Source organism: Pieris rapae, chromosome 3 (assembly GCF_905147795.1).
Source record: "Pieris rapae chromosome 3, ilPieRapa1.1, whole genome shotgun sequence".
NCBI classification, from domain to species: Eukaryota; Metazoa; Arthropoda; class Insecta; order Lepidoptera; family Pieridae; genus Pieris; species Pieris rapae.
In genome coordinates this window covers 3,342,554-3,367,963 of record NC_059511.1, presented here as the reverse complement: position 1 = coordinate 3,367,963, position 25,410 = coordinate 3,342,554, and the positions used below count along the sequence as shown (strand labels likewise).

Below are 25,410 nucleotides of genomic sequence, written 5' to 3'. Positions count from 1 at the left end.
ATCAAAACCTAGTAACCGACTAGTATATCCTCCTAAAGCTGAAACCGGGAGCTGGTATTAGTGCATGAGAGGGGTCAGCCGGTCCCGCGCCCTCACCCCAGCTGTATCGATCGCGAGGTTGCCGCTCCGCGCCTGAGCTAAACGCGCGTTGCCACACCGCTTTATTATGACTTGTTGCCGTCTGACGTTACGCCTCTGTGTACTGCTGCTTCAATGCGCTGATCTACTTCTTTCTTAGTTATGTAACTAAGCTCTGCCTTCCGTGTCTGCTCTTTATCTTCTGTTGATATCGCCCATCAGAGTACTACTTTAGATTATAACCATAGTATTAAATGAATATTTTACAAAGCTTAAGTTTTTGTTATTTGAGAAAAAGGCGTGGTGTTTAAAAACTTGATAAGAATGAGTCATAAGGATAATCAACTTATCAAGAAGTAATTATGATTGTAAACTTGTTATTTCCTTAGTAATCAAAGAAGTTGATGTATAATTATGGCTCATTTCTATTTTAAGCAATAATAAATATTTACAATGAATTTATTCATGAAAGAACTAGACTTGTCTTGGGAGTTGACTGATCTTGTATAGTAAAATTAAATTTATCACACCTTAAAATTTTTTTAAACAATCATGCATTCACTTCCTTTCCCAGGTGATGTGGGATGATGAGGTGAATATTAAACATATAGCATGAAGTTTTCGCCTAATTGTAATGACATAATTTTAATTGCATAGATTATTTATTTAATTGTGTGAGAAGTAATGATCGCCTGTGTTCGTAAAGCTTTTTCTCAGGCTAAGGTCATACGTATAAATGCTTTTAGTAATTCTTAATATTACAGACGCTGTTTAGCTAGACCAAATTCGGAAATATTGCTAAACTAGGATCTTAGTAATAAAATATTCCACTAACATATATATAACATATTCCATATTTTGATTGTTGCCTTTATTGCTTGCCTAACTCATGTAAAGGTGTCTGTGTGTGTGTGTGGCTAGAAAAGTTTAAAGTAATAGGAAAAGTTTGTAAATAAAGGGATTTATAGCTCCACGAATCGCGCTGGAAAGTTTTCAGGCGGTCTAAAGTTTGTTATGAAACTCACCGTAAGTGCTAAATTCAGATTAAAATCACTTAAAGAGCTTCTTTTTGCTTTTCGAACCATTCAACCCAAGTCTTGTCAGTATCAAATACAGGCAATCATACAATACCTACTGTTAATAAGTCAAAAAGGTTATATGTATTTTTTCATTTAAAGAAAGTAGATAAATATAAACTAATAAAAATTTAAAAACAGTCTTGACATTAGCGATCTATTAACGAACATAATGTTTTCAATCTCGATAAATAAAGACATAATCTGCCACTTGTAAACAGACTCTTAAAACTGTAAAATGCCAATCATAGACAAAGTTTGGTTTATTTTTATGAGTATATTTTCTTTGAGTAACGTTTGGTTCAATTTTAACGTATAGATAAACGGAATAAAACGAGTTGTTTAAATTTGATAGAGTTGAGAGAATGTATCGCACATTTATTAACAAAGTCGTCCAAAAAAATAACTTAATTTTTATTATTTACCTTTATTAATATCTAGTTAGTACTCATTTTTTTAATAATTGCTGTATATTAATAATTTATCTTTATTTTAAAAGGTCAGTTTTGCTGAATGGAATTTTCCACTTCGAATCGTAAACAATGCGTTTATATATTGAACTTGTTTATTATATTCTGATTTACATTTTTGTTGTTTGAACGTACGTTTCAATTAATTTATTTATTACGTATATTTATAATAATAAAAAAGCACATATGAATAAAACAGCTACATTACAAAATTCATATTAATAATTGATATCATTCCTCCGATATTCGAGTTTAAAATTGTATTTTGATTAAAATGTGTTATTATCCTTAAATAAAAAAAAACAAGTTTTTAAAACAAAACAACTTTTAATCATAAAACGTAACAATTGTACCTAAACGTATGTTAATCAAAGCTATCCCTCGGTTGCTTGATCTGAAACCTTCGTTCGTTGGAAGAACTGGGCATTACTTTTGACATATGCGCAGTGACTGCCTCCTGCATTACGTTCGCTATCTGAGCTCGCGCCCACATTTTAATGTCAAGAGGAAACTGTTTCATCTCAGGTAGAAACGATAGCAGGAAGAGTTTATCACTGTCGCTTTCGTCAGGCACGTCCACTGGAAATATTGGCATTTCCACCTCCTCTGGTGCGAATTCTGAACTCGGTTTTTTGACGCGTCGCTTTTTACGTTTTTTCCGTGTAGGCTCAACTGGCTCTGCTTTAGTGCTATCTTCTTCCGGTAGATCTTCATTGGTGGCACAATTAGAATGTCTAAAATGATTGATTAAATAACTTTTGGGGTCTTGGTTATTCTGTATACGTAATTTAATAGTCAATTGCTGAATACAAGTTTCGGTAAAATATTTTATTTGTTCCACTATTAGGATTAGGTCTCAGTTAATTTCTTTGTTTGTATTAATATCTAAATCCAGCTTCGCGTTATTTACCATTCTAATTTGTATGTAAATAAGAGGCAGGAGAATAAACTTTTTCAACGTTAATTTTTTACTCGGTGCTGTGAGCTAGAATAAACTTGAACACGCTTAATGGAGTATAATTCCATAATTGCTATGCTTTCTAAGAAGGTCTGATCATTATTATTTACTATCCGCGAAAGAATTATAAAGAAATTGAAGTACATAATATATACCTACCATATTAATATATTTTTCCTTCTATGAATTCAAAGCTGGGTCGGGAAAGTACGTTCTATATTATTATCTGATTCCTTTTATATCTAATATTACTTACTCCGAATCACTGCTTATTTCACCTTCGTAACCGCCGAGAAATTTTAATTTCTTAAAGTAAACATAAACTCTTCTATGTACTCGGACACCCGTTTTTCGTGAACGTAATTCCCTATTGTATGCGTCACGAAGGGATCGCCATTTTCTTTGTAACTGTAATACTAAAAAATATAGCTTTATTCAATTTTGGCATGGCTTTAGCGCATTTATACTAACAAATACATTTAATATTTATTTTAATTCATTAATTATAATCAATGCCCGGAAAGAAATACCACACGGACAGAGCTTAGCAGTATGAAGGGAAATTATGTGTAAAATCTACACTTAACTTTTAAAATTGTCACCTTATCACGAATAGTAAATACATGGGAGTTTAACGAACACACCTCGGTCATAGGCCGCTGCACGGTCATACGTGTCCCACTGGGTACACAGTGCAGCTCCAACTTCTTTCCACAACGTTAACTTGTCTTCCCTGTCTAATGGATGCAAACCCTGGTCATACAGGCCTGGCCTCTTTTTAACCTCCTCGATCAGTCGTACTGGGTTAAAGGCAAATTCCTCATCTCGCATTCTGATCCACTATCTATGAATTATATGAAACTAAATATTATTATTTCTTAAAGTGTTTTTTTATTACAATGTCTGGGGTTGCCATGGTTGTTTCATATGTCTTAAGATATTTCGTGGCATAATAACTAATTTTAAATGGAAAAGTCTTTTTGGCATATATGGTATGTCGCAATATTATTTGATTATATATATGACATTATAACAGTTTGTTTACAATTTTAAGTCGCTCTACCCTTTCTATTATTCCATTTCATTCATTATTACATTCATTATCTATAAAACTAAATATGTATTATATAATTTATTGAAAATTGTCTCTCAGGCGTTATCTCGACCACGCTTGAGTAAATACAGATATTCTACACTGAAGACGAGATTTTATAAGTGAATAGTGTAAATTAAGTAGAGTCTAAACCACATCTTAAACCAATGGTGTGATAACCTCAAGTAAACATTGATTCCCAATTCAAAACTGCTATACATATATTCTAGCTTCGAAAAACTAAATGTATCTGCATGACTTAGGATTATTTAGCAATTTATCAAGTTCAACTGTTTTTGACTAATAACTATTTATTTCTACGCAAATAGACGAGTTCTAACAAATATGGCAGTTTATTTATCTGTTCATAGGCAACTCCTAAACACTGATTGCGCCGAACTATAAAATAATGTTTCATACCTATCAATATAAATTTAGTTCCAAGGTCACCAACTTATGCTATTCTACACTGCGCACAATATAAACCTACGTTTATCTATTCTACTTTTCAATAATGAAAACGAAAACAGGCTAGCGAAACCCTAAATTTAAAATCAGTCACTTGCGACGAACGTGCGACGAAAAAGACGCGCGCTCACACAAAATAACACTGTTCGACTGACGCGCGTCTGCGTCGCGAATCGCAATCCCCATTCCCCAGCACTTTACGAAATGAACCAACCCGAGCTGGTCGCACCATTCGCTACTCGTCGATAAATTTGTACTTTGTCGACTTAAAATCCAAAATATATTTAGAAAAGATTTATTAAAACTACTCTTGCCTTCATTCAAATGAAAATAAATGGTTTTCATATGCACAACTACTAACGATACTTCTTTTTCTTGTTAAAGGAATTAAGAATATTAAAGTATTGGTTGATTGTAATGTGAATTTCTTTTAATTTTGATTGATTTTGTTTTTTTGTCAGAAATCTCTAATGGTGTATTAGGTCATTGGTCATTAATGCAATATTCTAGCGGTTAAAATAACTATGCAAGAAAAATTTTAATACAATTATAATTTGATACCGCTGTAATGATTTGTGCTTTCATAAATCAAAGTATTCTAAGACTCATAATTATTTAAGTTTAATTATATGTTCAGCATTATTTATTGCTAGTTTAGCTTTTGCGTGTCGATCGTATAAAAATAAATTCATTACCTAATAGATTTGCGTGGGTTACGAATCTCTAGACTGGAGTTTTGCTGAATAACCTACATGGAATTTATTTTGTAAATTGAAGTGACTCGTTATTTACAGTACTTATTCTCTTACTATACTAATAGCTGTAAAAAATGAATTTTAGAATTTCATTCTTTCATCGACCTCTATAGTTAGGTTTACTTTGGTATGTAATTTCCTTGCGGTAAGTATGGTATGTAATTCCAAAATACATCGCGTGGGTACGAGTACGAGATATTGACGTGGGGAAGTGTGGCAACGTCGCGTCGCACTTTTGCCGCACCGGGCGGCCGATACCGCTATGCGAGGTTGTCGTACTGTGCGCTGACGGCTCGACAACGTCGCCTGTTCTTGCTAAATTGCACGAGTTTGTTTATTGTAGGTTAATTACGAACGATTTTTAGATATGACTAAAGGCGCACAGAGCAACTGACTATCGTCTTTTCGTACCAGCATAATAGCAGTAATATGTAATTGGTCTACAAGACAATTACGTTTTTGTTCGTCTGGAACGCGTGCGTCGTGCCCTACTCACCCATTCAAGGTTAAATACATATTCGGGATTATTTTTAATACGTTCAAACTAAATTCGATGGCAGTTTCCCATAACACTGATTTTATGCAAAATTATGTAAATACATTATCAAAATAATAAAATTGCGTATCTCATTCTATTGAGTAGTTATTTTTATATCAGCGCATGAAGGATGAAATCGCGAGAAAACTTAGTTGGTAGTTGAGAGAATTCGCGACATTTGTTACAACAATACTGAACATGCTTTGCACAATGCACATCCGTTCAATTGTCGGTACATGCTTCTTTGCTTATTTTTAAATACTTCATGGTAAAATGATCATCAATACTATTATGAATAAGAAGAAATAAAGACATGCGATGGACGTCTATAGCGTTACAAAATAGTATGACAAATCCAGTCAGAAATAAAAACAAAATCTTGAACCTCCGACGGTTTTTTTTTTCATATAAACATAATCATCAAACTTTTATAGAATAAAAATGTTAAACCCATCACAATAACAATACAATTGTAAATAATTGGTTCGCAAATTTAATCAGTTTTATCGTGTTTGCATGTTTAAAAAAAAGAGATACACGAAGACAAAAATACTACCGGAATTCGAGATTATTTATTGCTAATTTATTCCTCTGTGAGAGTGCTAGAACTGGTGTGAAATGCTTTATTGCATTGACTGGTTTTGTGATTCCATGGTTTTGCAGACTTAGACTTAATAGCCAGATTAACACTTTAAGGTTTAAACCTAGGTTATATTACTTTCTAAAATACATAAATTCATATTCATTAAAAGTGATAATATTTAAATATTCTTCTATTTAAATATATAAAATAATATCTTCTATTTAATAGCTACTATTTTCATTGCAAGTACCCTTAACATCAGGTTTTTTTCAACGTTAAATGTACGTTTTTTTTTAATTTTCTTGTGTTATTTCTGAATGATTGCTTTGAAAACAAAAGAATGGTACTTTACCCGCAACCAATTCTGCCTCGGTAGAATTTTTTTGAGACACACCAATGACGCTATCTTAGTTTCTTGTACTTACTAAAATAATTTTGAATCTTATAAATTTGGAATATACATGTACAAACATAATAATAATAAAGCCTTTATTGTTGTAACAAGTTCTACACAGAGTAGTTTCGTGTGCCTTAAATTAATTTACTTATTTTGGAGTGTGCGAGGAGCAGGTGTCACGGGGCAGAGTAGTTCTAGCGGTGTCGTTAGACATTGCGAACGCCTTCAATTCCTTGCCCTGGGACTGTATCCTGGATGGCCTGCGCCACCACGGCTTACCGGCCCATATAAGAAGATGTGTAGCATCGTACCTTAACGGCCGTCGTGTCATCTTCCCGAAACAAAATAGCATAGGGAGCCACCTTATCAAGTGCGGCGTTCCACAAGGTTCGGTTCTTGGCCCCCTCCTTTGGAACATAGGTTACGATAGAGTGCTGCGAGGGGAACTGGTTCCGGGAGTGTCAACGATATGCTATGCAGACGACACCCTCGTGGTCGCTATTGGACAAGATTTTAAGGAGGCGCGCCTTCGAGCGACAGCTGGAGTAGCTCGGGTGGTTTCTGAAATCAAAAAGATCGGCCTCGAGGTCGCCCTTCAGAAATCAGAAGCTATATGCTTCTACGGACACAGAAAAGCTCCACCCCAAGGTGCAGACATAATTGTCAGTGGAGTAGTCATCCGGGTTGGTACCACGCTTAAATACCTAGGGCTGATTCTCGACCCACGGTGGACTTTCAGACCACATTTCGCAGCACTTGCCCCTAAGCTCACCGCCACCGCAAACATGCTCTCGCGCATAATGCCGAACCTCGGCGGGCCGAATGGGGGGTGTCGCCACCTTTACGCAAATGCGATCCGGGCGAAAGCACTCTACGGGTGCCCAATATGGGCCGACAAACTTACCAGGCACAATCGCACGATTCTCAGGCAGTCGCAGCGAGTGATCGCAGCTAGGGTTGCGAGGGCGTACCGCACTGTGTCCTATGACGCAGTGTGTGTCATAGCCGGTACCGCACCCTGGCATCTCGACGCGGTTGCTTTTAGCGAAGTATATTGGCGGAGAGCCGAAACCAGGGAAAGAGGAAGCAACCCCACACTGGAAGAAATAAACGCTTGGCGAGCCCTGGAAGCCCAAGAAATGCTAGCAGAGTGGGAAAAGGAGCTGGCGGGAGCGACTGCCGGTAAATATACTATAGAAGCCCTCAGACCCCTGCTCCAACACTGGGTAAGGAGGCGCTGGGGCCAGCTCAGCTATCGTCTTGTGCAGATCCTGTCCGGACACGGATGTTTCGGTAGTTATCTGCACAGAGTAGTAGGGTGTGAAGAGGCACCAACCTGCCACCACTGTGTCGGAGACAGCCCGGATGACGCCCAGCATACGCTGAGAGACTGCCCAGCATGGGACGTGGAAAGGGGACCGTTGCTGGATGCACTCCAGGGCGAGGACGCAACACTTCCAAATGTACTGAAGGTTTTAGTGAGCGCGAGAAATGACGGCCCGTGGAAAATATTTTATAATTTCTGCGAGGCGGTCATGAAAATAAAAGAAGAGGCGGAAAGGACCAGGGAGCTTTGTCCCGATGCCCATCCGCGACGGCGAAGAAAACCGCAGGCCCGTCGCATAAACGCGCGACGCGCTCACCAAATTCTCGCCGCCTAAAAAGTGCCTAAGCGGGGAGCAGGGGTCCATGCGTCTAAAAGAAGGGATGATGACCCATCCCTGCAAGTACTGGACCCGATTTCCCCTAGCTATTTGTAAATGCGTATGGCCCGGTCTGTGAAAGATGCTTGCTGTGTCAAGCATCCTCACAAATCAACAATGGGCGGGAAGAGGCGGACGCAACCGCCGCATCGCGTGTTGGGAAGCGGATAAGGCTCTGCTGTTACCGCATCCCGCATAAGGCGATTGTTGGTGGCACCTTGGGGTTTTAGTGGGTATGCACAATGGCGAGTCCCACATAATCCTTCTGCACCAAGCAGTCGCGCCGCGGAAGGGTATGCGCAAAGCATTCCCCACAAAAAAAAAAAAAAAAAAAAAAAAAAAATTACTTATAACTTATATCTAAAAAACACATTTTGACTATTAACTAGGGTTTAACTAATATACTAACAGTTTTAATATCTATTGATTATCGGCAAACTATAGTTCGGTTACAATTTGTCTTCCGACAAAGGCCTCCTGTTCCTGTAAGGTCTTTGTAAAATTTCTCGATTATTGTTGTCTTCCTTTTTGCTAGATTCCGTTAGTAATACGCCTGGATTATGGACCAATCATCTTCTTTTTCTGTATTAAGTTTTCCTATTTTGTTATAAGATGTCTTTTAATCATGAATCCTATTCCATACATACCCGGTCTCTCCTTTATGATATAATATATACTTTCCATGGTCTTCTATATGTTTTCCAAATATTCTCATTTCGCTGATGATCCCATTTTATTTCTTGTATAGCTAGTTTAAGTTCTTCAAGTTTTTCGGGTGTTCTAAGAGATCGACAGTTGATGGTTGCTATTTGAATATGATTCGTTTTCTTTTTAAGTGTGAGTATTGACGTTGACGTTATTTTTAACCTTTACAGGGTCGTGGTCATTTTACCCCACTATGACCAGACCAAACCTTATACTTCGCTTTAATTAATATTATATTATACGGACATTTTTGTTTTTGTAAGGCAATGGTGTGTCCTGTATTGAATATTCAAATTGATTTAATGTATCTTTTAAAAAAAATCTTTTAGCGCAATTATAGAAAAGTTCGCGCCCATGAGTAGGTATTTATATATGTAGGTATTCTCGTTCTGTTTTTTTTTAATTCCGTCAAAATGCCGAAACACATGGCAAATACGAGGGTAACTTTTAGTTATAATCAAAATAATCTATATTTACAGTTATTTCTGATTTGCTACTTATCTTTTGTGTCATTAACGAACAATAACAATAAAACGTCGAAAATATAACGTAAATGTTGCTTGTATGCTATTTATAATAGATATATACGTATAGAAACTATGTTTATACTAGCACATAATATATATTGTAATCACGTAACTGCTGAATCAGTGGCGCGACGTTGCCATACCATGATCCCCGTCCGCACCGCCTGGCGTGGCGCCACGTTGCCGCACTTCTCGATTGCTACGTTGCCGAACTTACGTTGTGTTGAAAACGATTCATTCAGCATTGGCTTTGTATAATAACAATAAATAAGAATTGTGCTTTGTTCTCTCACATGATAAAGTATTTCGTAATTACGGCTGATAACGTTGCTCTGATAACTATTTTATAGATTTTGGGAATTCGAAATCATTAGTACAAAGCGTGTCAACCTTGTTCTTTTAATTATATCATGAATCAATATATTATGATTCATGATACACGGTTAGTACCTCGTGTCATCTAAAAAAATATTCTCAGAATTTCCACGTAAAGCAATAACTGTTAAACTTATCTTTCCTTTTGTTACGTGAGAAAGAAGAAGGTGTTAGTAGTACTATTGTCTGCATAAACTAGTTCGATGCCACTGCGGTGAATACCCATTTAACAGTTTAAGAATTTATAAGTATATGCGCAGTATTGCAATTATATTATTCGTCCTTAGTAATAATAAAAAAAATGTTAAACTAAAATTAAAAAGATATATTTGCATTTACATCATTTGCAGTTAAAATTACCATCACAGAGATTGATACATTTGGCATACAGTCCTATCTCCTACATTGAAAACGACGTGAGCATGCCAAGTTAAATAGTAAAACCGTGACTCATAATTCTTAATATCTCTTTTTTGTTGAGCAGTAATAACATAAGTTTATATCGTTACGTTCCAAGAATCACTCGTACACATTCCTGGCACCCAGCCATTCATTGGCTTTACTGTCCCTGTTTTCACATAACACATCCTTTTTGGATTGTTCCATACCATACAAATACATATATTTTAATTTTTATGATAAGTGTGTGCCAACTACATATTTGCTAGGAGTTTCGAAGATGGCGCTCTTAATTCTTTTTCATTCAAGTGCCAGTGTCTGTATTTTCTTAATACGGAAAAAAAAAACATTTTAAATCCAAACGACATACTGCCTCTGTGTGTCTAGAAAAATATATGTTAAATGATACATTTAATAATTATTATACCAATAGATTTTGGGTCTGATATCATAAAAAATAAAATCTAGAAGAAGTTAATTTCACGTTATTGCAGATGTGCATCAGTTTAAGTATTCACTAATGAAAGTAAGCTATTGAAAATAAATTGCTTTCATAATTTCTTTAAAAAAATGCATACTTTCATCAAACATTTTTCACTGAAAAGATAATATTTAAATATGTTACCTATCGTATTTAGTGAGTAGGTGCAATTCGCAACAAAGTGTACTTGTGAAAGTATACACGTCCGGCGCAACCTGACCCGACCACACGGGATCAGAATACCTACTAAGGGTCGCCAGAGTCGTAATCAGGGAATTTCGGGCCTCATAATTAAATTTATAGTCTTTATACATTGCAATCAATCTAGTGTCAAAGCACGTCTGATATTACATATTAGGTACGAACATTTATATAAGTGTACCATTTTGGGGTTGGGTTTTTATTATAGGCTGGACATGAACTATGAAGCCTCTCAAAACAGAATACGTCCCTGTATGTTTTATAAAAAGCACTATAGTAGATACAGCAACCGGACGTGATGTATGTACTTGTTTGTATACATACTTATAAAAACATCTGCATTCTGCATAGCAGCTTATTTGTCTAAAGAATTACTGCAGTGATTTTATAATTTATATTTCAAAAGACTATAAAAAGGGAATACTACTGAATACATATTATGCAGATTGTGGGTGCCGGCTGAAAACAATTATTTTTGTATGTCGTAGTGTCGTTGAAATGGTGAGCATTAGGTATGTATGTATTTATGATGCAGTAGTATTTTTAAAGCATCGTTTGTTTAGTTTATACTGTTTTTGTGTTTGGGTAAAATATATAAAAGATTTAGGCTAACCTAAGTCGCTCAGTATAAGACAGCAATTAATCAGTGCATTGCATCGCATCGCATCATATTAGGAAACGTTTATAATATGTTTAATATGTAATGGTAATATGATGTGGTTTGTTATATATTTTACAACATTTAAAAAATCCTAGCTTTCTACACTAATATCATACTAATCTAAGGGAGTGTCACTAGTTAGAAAAAATTCAACATAATACAAAGTTATACACAACGAAATAGTTGTATATGTATATCGTCAGGTTTAGTTTAATTAGAAATAGAGAAATCTTCTACACTTTGATCTCTTCAGAGAAAACTAGCTTATCGTCTGTGGTGCGGTGATCACGGTCGTAAACTCCTGGACCAAAAACTGTGCGACGTTGTCGCACCGCGTACACAATCATTACGAATTCTGATGGCGGGCGCGCGATGTTACGCCGCCAGTCTTAAAATACAAACAATGTTTTTCCTTTAAACTGCGGCTGATTATAATGTGTTGCTAATTTAATCGGTAACGCTTCAATGCACTTTGTACACACGAACTTGAAAGGACGTTTAGTTGGAATATTTATGATTTTGGTAAATGTGTAATTAATTAATGAGCAATTATTCAGAATATATTTTCCTTATTTTTTGTAGACGCTAGTAAAATCCTCGCTTCTAATCAATCAATTTACACTTTTGATATTGTTTATTGCTATTATTAAAGAAATAATGGTATACTTTTTGATGTATTCTGGGCCACGTAAAAATACTTAAGCTAGTGAAACTGTGTATAGTAGTCACTTTGGAAAACAGTATAATACCTATGTAATACAATTTCTTGAAAAAAAGTAACTATTACTGGGAGGTAGGTAGAAGCTTTTTACGCTGGCTTTTATTTGTCATGACATGTCATAAAATGAATTTTTTTGGTGGTAGCGTGAACTTAATAGCTTATAATAGTATTATGCCGTTTTTAAATTAGCCATAATGCCCAGGATTGTGGTTCAAACTTCTTGAATAGTTTTATTAATAGGCATATCAAATGCATATATATATATATTATTTGCTCAAATACCATATCAATAATTAAAGATATAATTGTATTATTATGTATCAAAAAACCTATTTCAATTATTTAGTCTTACTTTTTTTATACGTACCTGCCATACTTTAAAAAGCCCTAATAGGTTACTTATGATTAAAAACGATTATTTAAAAATAACATTTATAAAGTAAACAAAATATTGGCAGAGAAAGTGGTCGTAAATTATCTATTCTTAATATGATTCCTTATAAATAGAGATTCAGATCAACATATAAATTTACGGGTTTAGAGCTTTAAGAATTAATTTCGCTGCTCTACTTGGAGTTTTAAGTTTTTAATAATAATGGTTACAACCGGAATTCGGCAGTTAGGACAATATTGTAAATAGCTATTCTAAGGTAATACCATAATATTTTTATTAATTGTATTTGCTGGTAATTTCAACCAAATTAGATTTTATGCCTAAGAAACCTTTGGTAAGACTATGGTATATAAATCTTCACTTTCACTTTTTACTAGAAATCTTATTTTTATCTGTGCTATCTAAATAATCTCGACACACAAAACAATTTTATAAGCATGATTACCGCTCCATGTTAAGATGATCTTTACGTGTATCTCGCTGAATGTCTCGAGCGCGACTAGCATGCGGTCCATTCAACAGGCGGAAATGGAGTGGGCGGAGCATGCGGGAAGCGACGTCATTGGGTGAACGGTTGCCGCGCAGCGATGGCCGCCATCACACTCGGCCAATGAGCTGTGCGCGGACTGAACGCGCGTCCGCTCGGCTTTAAAGCGACGTTGCCAGCTCTCCAGAAAAAAAAATTACCAGATTCGACCTTCTTAGGACCCCAGGTTTTTTTATTTGGCCGCGTTATCATTCGGGAACGCAGTACAATGTCTAAGTGATGGTGCTGCCCAGGTGGATTTTGTGTTGTGTAGTGATATAGTGTATTATGGTGTGGTCTGCGCCATCGGGGGAGGTCTTGATTGACATCATATCAAGGTAGTTAAACTGGAATTTTACTTTGGAGAACAGGTGACGTGGCCACATGTGGGCATATCATTGATTGCTACTTACTAAATACTTATACCGGTTCATAATAGTTTAAGTATGCGGATGTAAAATCTGTCATTCTAATTAAGCAACATATAACAATTACCGCTTAAATTGTGTCGTATAACCGTTATAGTAAATTAAAAGTCGAAGTTATTTATATTATTAAGTCGAATAGCCTTAAAATATATTTATCAAAAATGTTAATAAGTGCAAACAACATTCAAAAATACTTATATAATCTGATAATAATATTTACCTATTACAATGTCTCAAAACCTACTAACAAGACAAAAACAAACAAGACTTATCATCAAAGAGGATCGCCTCGAAATGAATTTTAGTTTCGGAAAAAAAATTGGAATACTCACCATCGGAATCTGACATAATAATATATGCTTGTAAACGTAAAAGCTATCCTCAAATGCAACAATCTCACATACCTACTCACAGGTCAACCATCTCTTTGTAGTTGTTTGAAAGTTCTTAATCAACGATAATAACCATGACTACTATGTCTTGGTATTACAGAGTAAGTTTCACATTCTGTAGGTGTAATATTATATTTCATGTGTAACATTACCCCCCACTGCTTATAGAGAAGACACATCTGCGCATCTTGTTTTAGTTACTTATTATATGAGATTAATACTTTTTTGAAGACATCTATAAGGTTTCTGTATAAAACCAAAAAAAGGCATTGCATATGAGTAAGAAATCCAACGGAAATGGTTATAAATGACTAAGTTGGTACATGGTATCATAGAGGTTTCCCTTACATTGGATCATTTTCGTCAGTTTACATTGGTATAAGAATCGTAATTGTACAAATGTTACACAATCATATCATAATTGTAGGTTTATGTAAGATTGCAAAATTAGCTAATACAGAAACATTACTTCTTAATAAAATTGTATTTTTTATATTGTCTGTAGGCTCACAAGAAACCTAGACGATTTCGATGCCATAATTTAATTCATAGATATTGTTATATTTGTCAAGGTCAGTCATGTTCAGATAATCATTATAATCGTAGTTTGAATCTCAAGAACAACCTCGACGGAAGACGATGTTTCATTTATTTAATTCAATTTTGAATTATTAAACCAAGCAATGCTATGCCTCATGACTTTACAGCTAGCACCTCGAATTTCAATTATGCATGATAAAAACAATTATTGTTTCTTCTGGAATCGAATCTTCGTTAAAACAGCTGTAAGAAGTTACCAACCAACATACAAAATCTTGAAATTCCTTGTAAATTATTCCGAATAACGTATTTGAAATAACGATAAAAATGCTTTTTCAGTATGTAGGTACTTTGCAATAGAAAAAAAGTAAAAACGTTTTTATCTACCTATCTAGTATACTTATCTACATATAGCGAAGAATTTTATCACCAACCTTTTATCTAGTTATGACAGTAATGATAAAAATCCATGATAAGATTATGCCCGTCCCTGTATAATTGTTATAAATAATAATCATCAATATTCACATTGCAACGTGTCACGAGGTCAGTGACCTGGATGACTTATAGGTTAACAATTTTGTCATTGTGAAGTTTTAATGTGAAATATTGGTGTGAAGCGCTTTTGGCAATATAGACTTAGGACAGCAAACTGCTGACTAATATTAACGTAGTTTTCTAATCGTTATATATTCTGAAATAGCTTGAAAATAAAACGACGAAGATTGATCGATCAACAATTTTTAGTTGATGGAAACGAAATTTGTACCTAGTATTAATATAACATCAGACATCTACCCCAGCATTTATGAACTGAATATGAGCTTGTCTAAAACGTCTTAATTTTTGATCTCAAATATAACAAATTATCATTTTATTTCCAACATACAAATATAAAAATTTATCATTTTATATTTGATATTTACAGAAACTAACGCCAATCTTTGCTTAGACAAGTCTGCTATCTAGTAGCTACTATTAGGGCCTTCCTTTATTTCGTTTTCATTTTGTTTATATATAATATAATACAATTTTCTTTCTACATTGTCTAGTAACTAAAAATTTACCTTTGTTTAAAATATCTGTGAGTAAAAAATTTTACCACAAAATTTAATGACAAGAATTAAATCGGAAAGTGCGCGTCGTCACCCTAATTCTAGAGATGTACCTAACGTTGAGAAGCCGTACATTGCTGAGATTAACTTGAACGATAAAAACGTAGGTCAGTCGGAGCTTAGCATGTTGTACGCACGAGAATTAATGTTGGGACGACCTCATACGCGAGTATATGTAAGGTATATATTCATAATACATACATAGCTAATTATACAAATTTGTAATAACTTACATTTATATATATATTTCTTATATAAACACACGTTTGATCATTTGTAATATTTACTTTTTTACTTAGATACATCTGTTATAAGTAGTTACTTACAATTGATTTGTTATTATTAATTTTTATACCCAAGCAAAAACAAAAAATGACACGGAAGTTCAAATAAGAATCTTATTAAAGATCGTATCCCCGATAATAATGTATTATGTTAGAAATTAAATACTTACTAAATACCTAACTTATCTTGACGCGATCATTTGCTTCTAAGGTTTCGGCTTATGTTTAAAATCAAATTAAAAAAATATTGCAGTAATAGCTAATAAATATTACTAACTTATTTTTTAATATTATAAACTTTTAAAATTATAAATAAATGCTTTTAGATATAGGTTGATTGTTAAGCTTGCTAATTCAATTGATTGATTGATTTTTATTATTGACTACTCTCGAATAAACTTTTTACTTGACGGGTTTAAGCATAAATTGTAAATAATTTTGCCTAGTACACTGTGCAGCGGTTAGTCAGTCATTTTTAATTATTATTTCTTGGTTTTCTATTAGTATCATCACAACATCTAAGACTTCGTTACCGATTTTGCTGCTGTTCTAGCAACAGCAGCAAAATCCGATGTTCCGTTTCTAAATTTGTAGTTCCGTTTTTTAAGCTTGGCTACATTTCTTACAAATATAAATGGGCTTCCTGATTCAAAACGTGCTATTATTAACGTAAAGTGATTAGTAATAGGCGATTGAGGCGCCACAGCTCAAACAGACACGAACGAACAAACGCAATTAACGCTTACATATAATCTCTATAACTCTTATTACAACCATTGATTAATAATATGTTCTACCTCTTCTGCCAAGTGAGTGTATGTCGGGGTTACATAATTTTTTCGAGCACTTGACCTTTGACCTGCATCAATGATAGATTCTACACAAATATTATAAAGAACATTTTTATTTTTTATATCTTTAATGGATTAACTCCTAACTACTGGACTAATTTTCAAACACTGTCACAGTTCGAATGCTAAATTATGACTGAGTAACGCAGGCTTCATTTAAGTAAAAACAAAAACGTCCAGCGTAGATGGAGTTTTGACGATACTTATAGAGTATTAATTATTTAATAAAACGTAGTAATAATAAATATATAAGACGTTTCATTATAAGAGGATAGTTAAAAAAAGATTTTGTTGTTAGAAAATAGCCTAATTAAAATTTATAGATAGTTGCAAACTGAAGACCGATGCGGTTGACATTTCATGAGAGATTCATGAATCGTGAGTCACCTAAAAATAGGAGCTATTGCTAGTCCACAAATGGAATCTATATCGTGACTGTATACCTAAAATCACTTTGTAGGAATAATAATGTATGTAATACCTAGATTTTTAATCTAAATCTAATGCAAAATCAAGGGAGCTATTAACTTGCAACTATTCAGTTGATACTGAATACTTATTCCAGTATTCAGTAATAAATTTTCATTTATTCCAATTAAAAGTATTCAACAAACGTGTTTGTAACATTTCAAGGAGTTGGTCTGGCGTAGAAGACTATTTTTAGAAGAAAGCGCCGAGTTCCACGGGAGTGTTAAAAACGTGGCTGAGTGACGGATTGAGCGAAGGACACTCTCAGTGGGTAACATGTTACCCCACACGAAATTCGATGGATCTGCACCGAATGTCACGTCATTTCATTTGAGTTTTATTTAAACACATATCAAAGTATGCGACATAAGTATATTTTCGTTGTATTTCTTTATTTTTTGTATTTGTACCCCGGAACTTCGTCGTTTTTACAGTTTTAAACAACACAGCAGAGCATCAAAGTAAATATTTAAAATGTTTGAATATGCATACATATTATCTATGTAGGTAAGTGCTACCTACACAGTCCTTTCTAAAATTCCTTGTTGAATGGGTTCGGCCGACCCGTTGGAGGGTTAAATTAAATATCCTTTCTACCCTCGTATCCAAACGTAATTCAAGGATCTTTGTGTTGTTCGTTTGAGTTTCACGAATATGGCTTTCCTTGGTTATATTATTTTATATTTATTGACGCCTGACTTCATAATAAACACAATGATTTATTTTTAGGCAAAATCTAAAAAATAATATTCATAATACGTAACTTAAGAGAGAAGCGACCACACTAAGCGGACAGAAAAATATTAGTCAGAATATTTTTATTTTATTTAATTCTGATTAACATTCATCGTGATTAGTTGTAACATTAAAACTAGTTTTTCTCTAAAAACTGTTTTAAACATGTACCACTGAGTAATTCTTATCTAGTAGCCACAAGCCAGGGACTAGTGTGGAGACTAACGATAAATGAATTTTGTCACCCTTTTGTCATTAATAAATTTAGTGTAATAGGATTTTAAAAAAATCTCGTTAATATTAAAAAAAATATTTTATTCAAATTATAGTATGCCTTTTCAAATATTTTTTCAATCGTCCATCTTACATTGGTTATGGTGCAACATAATACGTATTCTAATTTGGCACGAAAACATTTTGGCCGTCTATAAATCTAGGTTAACGTGAATGCAACTTGAATAGGACGATTTTAAGTACTCTACATTTCAGGTCACTTGTCTTTAAATCTGGAAATAACGCACTCGGCACTATATTATCCGTTGCCCGAAACCCGATGTTTCCTATGCGGAAGTATCTAAATAATACCATTAGTTCGCTGTGTTTTCGTTTAAAGAGTATAAGTTGTATTTGATTTTTGATGTAATGAAATATTATGACTGTTTACCTATGTAAATAGTAATATTTCATTACATCAAATACAGCCACCCAAATAAAAAAAAAATATTTGGGTGGCAGCTGTTCGAATTGTCGACGACCAATCCCTTTCTGAGCGGCTTGATCCCTTGGCGTTCAGTAAAGATGTGGGGTCACTCTGCATCTTCTACCGCATTTACCACCGCGAGTGTTCAGAGTAGTTGTTCGGATAACTGAATATTGCAGCTGAGTTTCATTATCGGACGGCGACGCAGAATATGTTCCACAACTGAGCGTTTTATAAGTCATTTTTTGCCGCGTACCACCATGTGGAACCAGCTGCTAACTGAAGTATTTCCGAACCAGTTCTACTTAGGGTCTTTGAAGAAACTCCGGAAGGCCAGCAACGCACTCGCGAGCCCTCTGGCATTGACAGTTTCCATGGTATCATTTAATATCAGATGAGCCTCCTATTACTTTGCCACCAGTTCTATAAAAGGAAGAAGAGAAGGAATTCCTTTAACTTAATTTTTTCATTTACTTAACTATATACATAAATATAGATATTTGTAAATTAATATTTGGGCCCCGTTTAATCGGAAATTTATTGTGCATCTTGCACTTTTAATAATTAGTCAATTAACATAATTGGAAAAACCGTCTTCATCATAAGAAAGAAACTGATAAAAAACAATATTACAACAAAAATACCAAGTACTAGCGCAAAAAATAAACACATCAAGTTGAATGTGTACAAATCGAGAAACGAATCGTCACGAGAATTACGAAATCAAACCAGACTTCCAACAAATGCCTCTCAAACACATCTATAAGTATCGCGTCGAGTGAGTGACCTTCGAGCTCACTGGCAACAGAGTAAAATATATATATACTGTGTACATATAGTCAGTCAACAAAATCGCTATAGCTATACTGTGTATTGCGCTTAGCACGATGACCTGCTCCGCCATTCTGTGACGCATCAACGCACGACGGCAGAATGGCGTAAGTACGTTTAAGGCCAGTCGACCCTCGACTGTATTACATTAGAAAAGAGTTGCTTTTTGAATCATTTTCTATCTATGCCGGCTGTAGTCAAATTATATGGGAAAGTGTTGATTGTATTTATTTTGGTACGACGCAAGTGCAGTGTTCCGAGAAGTAACGAGCAGATGCAGGGGCATCGGCTAGGAGAATTCGCTTTTGATTGCATGCGAATTATTGAAATTGATGGTGATTTTATTGGGGTTTCAGACTTCCAAAATTGCCCAATGAACCTTTTAGTGGTGTTGATGTTTTGATGCGAAATTCTATATCCATAGCTAAATACCATTTCCATCTTTGACCTTAATTATATAGGAGCTCATTACTTTAAAATTCTGAATATTATTACCAGTCTACAAATATTTTTTGTATATGAAGTATCTAGTATCAAAATTCTTTATTAGAGATTTACAATAATATTATGTTGAAACAACTTCGATATCCTGGAAACAGAGGCATTTTCAATTCAAAAGTTGACCGTTTTGGGGTCATAACGGTTCTGGCGTATGCATGAGAAAACATTTTATTTGCATGTGTTTAAACTAAGCTTCGTATTGCCTAAAATATTCATATTCAATATCGTGAACATAAGCGTAATAAAAATAAGTTATTCTTAATTTTAAAGTTTAATTAAGTAAATAACACATGTAACTTCTGTTTTTTTAGTTGCCACAAATAATGGTTTCGTTATCCATCAAGGTTACCTAGTTCTAGTATTAGCGATCGACGTTGTATCGACAAAACGTCTCGAAAGACATGCTTAGGAGTTAGGTGCCATGGGATAGATATTTTAATTAGTACTTTATACACAAATTTTTTATGCGACTTTGTGAATTCGGCTAATGTTTTCATTTTAAAAGTTAGCTTAAACAGGTGCTTCTTGTATGAAAAGGTATCACTTGGCTTGTAACATTATTTTATGTATCGTTAAAAGTTTTCGATTCACTCTTAAAATATTTACCTCTAAAAGCATATTGGGTGTCTTGTGTTACATTTTAAAAATGAAATACAGTGTAAAGGCAAATTTAATAAACATTGTTAGTAAACATTGACAAACATTTTTGTCTTCACTTATATGGTTAGGACCATGTTAGATTTTACGAGAAAACGTTTAATATTTCCGTCAACTTTCGCATTATAGGCGTATTAATGATGCGAAAACGCAGTAAGAATAGGAAAGAACGCTTTTCTATGTTAAAAATATGCATATAGTCGCTAGGATCAACTAACCGAGCGTTTAAATTACGTCGTTAATATTATTATGGCAGATATTATTTTATTAAAATATATATACTACTAGATAGTTTCTTAAAGTTATATTATACATATTATATTACTCTGTACAAATATACTAATCAACAAATGTTTAGTTTTAGGAACAAATAACTTTTGATACAATTATCTAATAAAATAAAGTGGTTGATTTAAACAAAGGATAGGATACAATGAAAGTAGAAGTAAAATTATAACTTAAAACAATAAATTGTAACTTTATATATAACTATTTTAACTAACAATAAAGACCCGAAACTTGTACCTAAAAATTCGATGTAAGGATGCCATAGCTGACCATGCGTGGTTGCTATACGTTGTTTTAATGTTTGAAAGTGTCGGCTGTCTTTAACATTTTTTAATTTTCGTTTTTACTTCCTAAAACTTTTCGGCTTCACGTTTTTTTTTTTCATTTTACGAAAATAATAAGTACTTAGTAAATTATGCTTGTATTTGTTCTGTAACCAGAGGTATGTGAATCCTTTTTTCATAATGAGGTTTTGTAGCAGGTAAAAATATCGAATAGGAAGTAATACGAACGCCTGTATGGGTTTTATTTTAGGACAATGAGCAGCTGTTACACCACACAATGTTCATGTTCATACAAGCGGTGAGCAGGTATGATTCAATAATGATAAATGGCGCAGTTAGACTTATTATAAAGAAAGTAGGACGTATGCAGTAAAGTATAAATAGATACCGGTTATTGATTGTATAAAATGGAGCTAGGTAAAAGATAACTAGATAAGGCATATAAGTTTAATTTTTTAATGTCTTTATGTAAGATAATTGGTGTGGGAATTATTTTGGAGTTGTACCTCGAATTAGTAGTAACTGTTAAGATAGAATAAATAAATAAATAATAAATACTTTTCCTTTTACAATAATTATATTTCAATTATATATAAATGTATATATGTGCATGCTTAATGTATTTAGAACTGATAAGATATCGAAGTGATAACGCAGATTAGGCGAAGATGCGAGATAGTAAAGGCGTAATGGTTTACGATTTTTGAATAATGTTATATAAATATAGTTATTATTAGATATACCATATTGTTTTATTTTCATTCTGGCTAAACATGTACATACTTCTATCAAAATAAATTTATAAATTCTCTAATGTTTAGAGGCGGTAAAGCCCAATCGTTAGAACGAAATTACAAACAGACTGAGTTAGAACTCAGTTTGTTATCTTTACAAACATACCAGCCGCTTTATAGTCTCACTGCGTATTTAATTTATATAAAGTTTTGCTCTCGCAGTCCTATAATAATTTGCATACTAAAGTTGCTGTTGTCTATTTTCTTATTATTCTTGAAGAATATGTTGGCTTATAAAAGGTAGCGAATAATTTATTCCCATGGTGCTCCATGGCATACAAATCCAATCATCGGTAGATATAATATTATTTCGGTATTGCTGCTATATCCGCCAATTTATTTATATTATCGGTATTGATTCAGCACTTTAAGAGATCAAAGACTGTTCGAAATATACGAAGTAGTGTATAAGATGTTGATTAAAGAGATCTAAAGCACATCAGTGATGGAACTATAACTAACTTTGGTTATAATTTTGTAAAAAAAAAGATACGCTGTCGATACCCTCTGCTTACGTCAATTTGGGCATTAAGTCAATGTTATGACAGGTCGTCCTGCTTTATGTCATTTTCTTTCTTTAAATCACAAAAAAGCTTTGATAGTCAATAAGTAAGTAGGTCACTGGATGAAATTATGGGCTAACGAAAAATATCTCGACGCTCAATACAACGCGGCCTACAGGGGCGATACAAACATTTTTATTAAATTCGGCAACAAATACTTAACTAGAAATTTTTCTATTAAATCAACAACGATATTTATTGAAATTTAATATTTTATGAAAATTAGTAATCTGGAATTTGTGTGTAAGATCAAAGATAGTTTTTTTAGTTGTTTAGTTTTAAACTGCGATATTCCTAAGTCGTTTTTTCTCGTATTTATAAAGTAAATCTAATTTTATCCGATCGTCTCGTCCGGTTGTTCACACTATGTTTACAATTTAGTCCAGCGTGTTCTTACTCTGACGCTTCTACTACTTTTAGACGTATATAAACCAAAGTTAGGTTGAACCGATAAAAGTTTGAAATAAAATGTTGAAAATTATTTATGAATGAATATTATCTTTTTCTTATAGACAATCTATGTTACCAAAAATGTAATATTTGTTGTCTTGGGCTAAAAGTTGACTTTGGTTTTTATCTCTCAAATGTTCTTGCTCTTTGACTTTCTAAGTTACCAAGTTTCTGAATGCGTGCTATTCATGACTCCAGTCGACTAGTGTCACACAACGCTAAGTCTCGTTATTGAATATAACGCTAAGTCCTAATCTTACCGTAAGAGCTTTCGCAAATTCTAACGTTTCTGTTTACATCACTCTCGTAACACAAAAGATAAATGTAAGTGTATGTACATTATATAAATTTAAGACTCGAACTAGTTTTTCTTTTCTGTAGTAAACAATGTTGCTTTGATTTTAATTAGTCATTTTAAAATGCAAAGTTCTGTACGAGTAACATTTGCCTACGGTCTAAATATATTGCAGTCTGGCTGTCCGCCGGAAATTGCTTCGCCTGAGATGCCCTTCTACGAAACGTGAATGGCAAAGAGAAACTTGTTCTTGTACATAATTATGTATTGCACATGAGATCGTGCCTATACCGGCAAGATGGAACCGCTTGTTTTCATAATTCTACTGATTAAGGAGGTTTTCGTGAAGCTAATTTATTAATATGAATTTGAATTTTTTAATTTTTTATGGGATTTCTATTATATTTACTAACCACTTGGACCGATCAAGTAAAAGAATCAATCATAGTACTCAAAATTGTACACTGCAATTGGAGAGGCACTAGTCAAAAACCGGTGGAAACAGTTTGTCCAGATGTTTCCACGACGCTTCTACTTGAGCTACCGACTAAAGAGAGAAAGAAAGAGATTATTTATTCGAAACGTTATCATTACAGAATCTATGTCTGTATAGTTAAAGAAATTGAAAATTCAACACAAAGCGTGGCCTATATTGTTGAAAGGTTATGATCGCCTATTAGTACATTTTTTTAGCATCGATTAACTTTTAAGTTTCTGCACGTATTGTAAGATCTCAAAGCTGAAACTCGTATCTAAGTATATCTGGCAGAAACGCTGTCTCGACTGGATCTTATATGGATGTTATTTACATGTTCTTAATATATTTTTAACAAATATTTACTTCGATTCGATTCGCTTTAGGTATGTGCAAATTGTGTTAGTACAACAGTATTTATGACCTTCATAAATTGTTTATCTAGGCACATAACCACGACTGAACCCTGTCCATGGCACGATAATTAAGACAAGGTGACCTTACTTCGTGCGTTTCAGTGCCATAATCGGCGGTAATTTTTCACAATCACAGCTCTAATGAGTGCTGAGTCAGCGTCCGGTTGTAAACTTCTAACAATAGAGTGACTCAATCCAAATGTCGCTTTGCTGAGCTAGAATATATACGCGAATTCATGTTGTTTTTTTTTTCGATTTATGTGGACGCCTATCGATTGTTTCTTGGGGAAAGGTTAAAACAATGTAGACGGTCTACTTACAGAACTGCATAACTGCATAACTGATCCAGTAAATGTTATGTTTGCAACTGCAACTACAATTGCAGTGCGTGATCCCAGGGTATCGACATCGGCGCCATGGATATTAAAAAGAACTACCCCCCAAATGTAGAAAAATATGTTGCTATTGGCAGTAACGGAGGTACCGGTGCGAATAAAGTACCCGATTTACTAACGTTTTAAAAGTAAATGTACTGTGTATGTAATGTATGTATATAATATTCAATATGATGTTATATACAATATGATTATACTAAACGGTGCAAAGTCACCGGTTCCGTCCGTTACTGAGCATCTGTTGGCACAGCTGTGTGTCTAATGTTAACGAATACATAACATACTACACTATATAGTATGTGGGTCAAATGATACTTATACTGTGTCGTCAAGTGCGTTTGCGATAGATCAGGGGGGGGGGTTATTTTGTAAAATAAATGATCATTCTTACAATTTCGAATATTACTAAACTGATATAGATATTATTATCTCTTTTATTATGTAAAACTTCGGCAAGAAAGACTATGTAGGTAACCAAACCAATAACCATGTTGCCAAGTACAATTTTCGCTATCGTGTCCCAACTACTGTTGAAGCTGCAGTAGTTGTGCGTCCTAAATGAAGCCATTGTGATTGTCAGTTTGTCGACTAATGGCGGGCATTGTGTCAGTAATTTCTTTAGTGAACGCCGCCATAGACGCAATTGTTGTTTAGTTGAAGTAACTACCATGTATTTATAAATATATTTTTAAACATGAGGAATTCTTATTATTCTAGGTTATATATCTAAGTCATGTTATATATATATTAATTTTTACTTTTAAACCATTTTTAACAGATGAAGTCTACAATTTCGCAAACGTAATTATTTTTCAGGTTTTGTCTTGTTACTAGCATTA

General features: G+C 34.0%; 2 protein-coding genes across 6 annotated transcripts in view; one reads left to right on the top strand and one right to left on the bottom strand.

Moving 5' to 3' along the window:
* Positions 1–25,410, top strand: part of LOC110991378 — a 70,745-nt gene that overhangs the window by 12,673 nt on the left and 32,662 nt on the right. For 3 of the 4 annotated variants that reach the window (XM_045634621.1, XM_045634622.1, XM_045634620.1), the window contains exon 1: positions 13,174–13,447. The exons of the other annotated variant lie outside the window; for it this stretch is intronic. In XM_045634621.1, coding sequence (XP_045490577.1) covers positions 13,398–13,447 — 50 coding nt within the window. In that variant the 5' untranslated portion in view covers positions 13,174–13,397. Of the gene's footprint in view, positions 1–13,173; positions 13,448–25,410 lie in introns of those variants that run through there. 4 annotated transcript variants of the gene reach the window in all.
* LOC110996594 lies at positions 1,938–13,050 on the bottom strand. Of its 2 annotated transcripts, none has more exons than XM_045634624.1 (4): positions 13,029–13,050; positions 3,227–3,426; positions 2,839–2,998; positions 1,938–2,358 (listed from the first exon to the last, which is right to left on the bottom strand). In XM_045634624.1, the coding sequence occupies exons 2-4, from the start codon at positions 3,411–3,413 to the stop codon at positions 1,989–1,991; spliced, it is 717 nt and encodes a 238-aa protein (XP_045490580.1). In that variant the 5' UTR covers positions 3,414–3,426; positions 13,029–13,050; the 3' UTR covers positions 1,938–1,988. The 2 variants fall into 2 exon arrangements, with proteins under 2 accessions (XP_045490580.1, XP_022120043.1); XM_022264351.2 differs by lacking the exon at positions 13,029–13,050 and adding an exon at positions 4,096–4,310.